The sequence below is a fragment of the Cornus florida genome, unplaced genomic scaffold, assembly GCF_030987335.1.
Source record: "Cornus florida cultivar Cherokee Brave unplaced genomic scaffold, ASM3098733v1 CherokeeBrave_3.0.0_Hap2_Chr07, whole genome shotgun sequence".
In the NCBI taxonomy this organism is placed as follows: Eukaryota; Viridiplantae; Streptophyta; class Magnoliopsida; order Cornales; family Cornaceae; genus Cornus; species Cornus florida.
In genome coordinates this window covers 44,382,491-44,386,545 of record NW_026775577.1, presented here as the reverse complement: position 1 = coordinate 44,386,545, position 4,055 = coordinate 44,382,491, and the positions used below count along the sequence as shown (strand labels likewise).

Here is a 4,055-nt window from a genome sequence, read left to right as displayed (position 1 = left end):
TGACAATGCCTTTATTACTACAGAACTCGTCAAACTTTTTTGACCAAAATTCTAAACTGTTATTTGTTCTGAGAAGCTTGATCTTCTTTCTAACTTGCTTTTCAATCATAGCCTTCCACTGCTTAAACTTAAGGAACACTTCATATTTTTGTTTTAAGATATAGATCCGGACTTTCTTAGAGAAGTCATCAATGAAAGTCAACATATATCGAGAACCACCAAGAGAGGGAACTTAGGAAGGACCCCAAAGATCTGAATGAATGTAATCAACAGTGCCCTTGGTCTTGTGAATAGCTGTACTGAACTTGAGTCTTTTCTACTTGCCAAAGACACAATGCTCACAAAAGTCCAGCTTTCCCGTCTTCTCTCCACCTAGCAAACCTCGTTTGCTTAATTCTGTCAAACCCCTCTCACTCATATGCCCTAAACGCATATGCCATAGATGGGTAGTTACTGAATCTTGATCAATTGAAGAAGATACTGAAGCAGCGCCTGTCACAGTACTACCCTGCAAAAAATAGAGGCCTTTTCTCTGTTTTCCCTTAAGCATAGTAAGAGCACCTTTAGAAACTCTCAAAACTCTACATTCAGCTGAAAACTTGTAACCATTAGAGTCAAGAGTACCAAGAGAAATTAAATTCTTTTTTTAAATCTAGAACATGCCGAACATCAGTTAAAGTTCTAATAATACCATCATGCATCTTAATTTGGATTATGGCTGTACCAACACTCTGATAGGGATTGTCATTCCCCATTAAGACAGTACCACCATCAACAAAATGGTAAGTAAAAAACCAGTCCCTATTGGGACACATATGATAGGAACAACCAAAATCAAGAACCCATTCACTACTGGAGTGACAATCACTGATAGAAACTGAAAGAATATTTTCGACATCCGAGGAACTTTCCTCAGCAACCCCAGCAATATCAGAAGAATTACTAGTGGATTTATCCTTAGACTCCTTTTTATCCTTTTTATCTTTCTTCTTATTTTTCAATTTTGGAAAATTCCACTTAATGTGCCCTTTTTGGTAACAATAATAACATTCAGTATCTTTATAAGACCTTAGATCTCGATTTGCCCCTACTACCATAGCCCTTTTTCTCACTTCTTCCCCTCACAACCAAACCCTTGGCCTGTTCATCTCCATTATTTCCAAACACTTTTTTTCTCAACACTTGAGAGTTCAGTGAGGATTTAACATCCTCCATACTAATGGTGTCTTTTCCATAGAGCAATATGGTAACAAAATGCTCAAAGGAAAGCAGCAAAGAATACAACAAAATTAGGGCTTGATCTTCTTCATCAATTTTAATAACAGTATTTTTCAAATCCATAATAATATAATTGAAATTATCAACATGTTCCTTAAGAGGCATACCTTTCTTTATACGAAGGATATAGAGTCTCTGTTTCAGGTAAAGTTTGTTGGTGAGAGACTTCGTCATGTACAGACTCTCCAATTTCAGCCACAACTTTGCCGCCATGTCTTCATCAATAACTTCATGCAGCACCTCATCGGCAAGATTCAGGAGAATCGCACTGCACGCCTTTTCATCGACCTCATCCTTGTCTTCATTGGACCTAGTTTCTAGCAACTTGTCGTTCCCGAACAGCACATTCTTTAGACCTTGTTGAGTTAGCAGGGCCTTCATCTTAATGCTCCAAGACTGAAACTAATCTTGCCATCAAATTTCTCAATTTCATATCTGGTCAACATCTCAAAAAACTCCCCCCAAAAATTCCTCGGTGAATAGTACCGTATTTGTGAACAGCACCCGAAAAGTATCAGTGAACAGTACCGTATGTGTGAACAGTATCTGTACACAATACACGAACCGAGCTCTAATGCCAGTTTGTTACAGAAATAAGGATCGAATAAGAGTTTATGAGAACAAGAGAAAAAATAAATGAGAGAAAAAAAAAATAGTGCACACACAAACGAGATAAGGATTTACGTTGTTCGGCTATGTCTATATCCACGGGAAGAAGACAGACCAATATTTCACTATGGAAATAAAGAGATACAATACTTAAGTGGCTCACACCCAAAACCCAATTACACCTAAAATCTCACACACTTTGCTTTGTATTTACAAGCAAATTCACTCTCAAATTTTGGATGTCAAAACCATGAAAAGGTGATGAGGACTGAAAAGTACGCGTTTAAACCCCTTAAACTTAGGTATTCTAGGACCTTTATCTATCTTATTTTTTCGTTTTATTCTAATTTCATGTTATTGCCCTTTTCAGTCACTTATCCAAAAAATAAGTTAATTTAGCCAAATAAGAGCTTAAAAGAAGCTAACTCAAGCTGGATGGAAGAAATGAGCAAAGTGGGAGCAAAATGAAGCAAAGTGTGGAAATTCAGTATGTTCGATCGATCTTAACATTTCTTCGATCGATCGAAAATTCATCAATCTAAACAATTCAAGATGGATCCAAGCATTTGTCCTTATCCAAAAGAATCCACCAAGTTTGATCAATCCAACATTTCTAAGATCGATCGAAATGATTCGATCTTATCCTATCTTATCCACATCTACCACCTACCTACCACTTTTGTTTTTTTCCCAAAAATATCCCAAAATATCTTAGAGATTTGTCTTTATTCAAAAAGGCGCCGCCAAAGATGATCGATCTCTGCAATATTCGAATCTCAGCCAAGTTCGATCGTTCTTACCACTGTTCGATCGATCGAACCTCCTCAAGTCTGAAAAAAAATAGATTCCAGCTCATTAAAAGTTAGCTCATGGTACAATCATTGGAGGGACCTTGGTGTACGAGCCAAGACCATTGGGTGTGACATTTCTTATCTTAGAGATGAGGCTAAAGATTAGAGAGCTTTACACATTTTTGCGGAGTTCTTCCATTCTTCTAGGGTTTCCATCAAGAAGGAGGTCATTCCTACCATGGAGATAGCCCTTGAGGGTTGGATGAATACTTCAATGAGTGGCTAGACATCTACTTGGGGCTAGAGTATCCCCTAAGTTTGCTTCCTAGACTTAGTTCTTTATATATTTTTGGGGATTTATTTGTAACAATGTTTTAATCTTGGATTTATATATATATATCATGTGGTTTCTACTTGATGTGTATGGATTAATGCTTTCAATTGATTATCTACTTCTAACCATATGTCTATATATGTTAGAATGGATGATTTATGTAATTTTCTCTAGATTTAGTGGAGTTTATGCATGTCTATGTGTATGGATGAAATTAATCTAGAGATGGTCAAAACATAGAGCTTAATTGAACACTCTTGCAATTTATTTGATGGTTCATACTTGTTTCTTGATGGATTGCACCACACCTTTAGCTTACTTAGTTTAATTTCATGTCTTTAGTGTAGATGTAGTGTAGTTGCTTTAAATTCATAGATAGGTGGACAATCTACTCTTGTTCCTTGGTGTTTCATACTTATGATTGCATTAGGTGCATGTTTCTAGATAGTTGTGTATGCATAAATTGTGGTTTCATTGAATGGATTTTGGTTTCATTTGATAGGTTATGCTTTCCATTTGATTTGACTTGACAATCTATACATATTTACCATCCATGCCTAGTTTCAATTAATGTCACACACACACACAAGTTACAAGTCAATTTCCTCATTAATATACACTTGCTAGTGTCTAGTGAAGTCAAATTTAGTGGTGAGCTCTAGTACCCCAAGTCCTCCCCTTTATATCTTTCCAACCAATCTTTGATCACTCGACCGACTAACCCTATACATTGTTTCCATTGCTAGTGCACGTTTATAATCCCTTGGGACTATCCCTACTCACCCTAGCTATATTTTTAGTTAGAGGTAGTAGTGGCTTTTATAAATTTAAGACTTGGCCACATTGCACACTCACACTCTTAGTTCATCTCTTTGGAAACTTTTGGTGCAACCGACGGCTAACCCACCAAGTTTTTGGCCCAGTGCTGGGGATTTAATAGGCAACGCCGTGTTTTGGAAACAAATAGGAATTAGTACTCTTATGATCGTGTCTTTACTTTATTTTCTTCTTAGTTACTTATTATGTTTGTTCTTGATTGACAA

General features: G+C 36.6%; 1 protein-coding gene across 1 annotated transcript; it reads right to left on the bottom strand.

Moving 5' to 3' along the window:
* Positions 1–316: 316 nt before the first annotated feature.
* Positions 317–1,659, bottom strand: LOC132316647 (uncharacterized). The gene is made up of 3 exons (XM_059815119.1): positions 1,386–1,659; positions 692–1,027; positions 317–591 (listed from the first exon to the last, which is right to left on the bottom strand). Exons 1-3 carry the CDS (start codon positions 1,657–1,659, stop codon positions 317–319), a joined length of 885 nt encoding a protein of 294 aa, XP_059671102.1.
* Between the last annotated feature and the right edge of the window lie 2,396 nt (positions 1,660–4,055).

What these genes read in the sequence shown, in the direction of transcription:
- LOC132316647 (XM_059815119.1), bottom strand. Translation starts at nt 1,659, where the DNA reads ATGAAGGCCCTGCTAACTCAACAAGGTCTAAAGAATGTGCTGTTCGGG. An exon ending in TATCCTTCGTATAAAGAAAG is followed by an intron (nt 1,028 to 1,385) that starts GTATGCCTCTTA and finishes GTTACCAAAAAG; the next exon opens with GGCACATTAAGTGGAATTTT. An exon ending in CCAAATTAAGATGCATGATG is followed by an intron (nt 592 to 691) that starts GTATTATTAGAA and finishes ACAAGTTTTCAG; the next exon opens with CTGAATGTAGAGTTTTGAGA.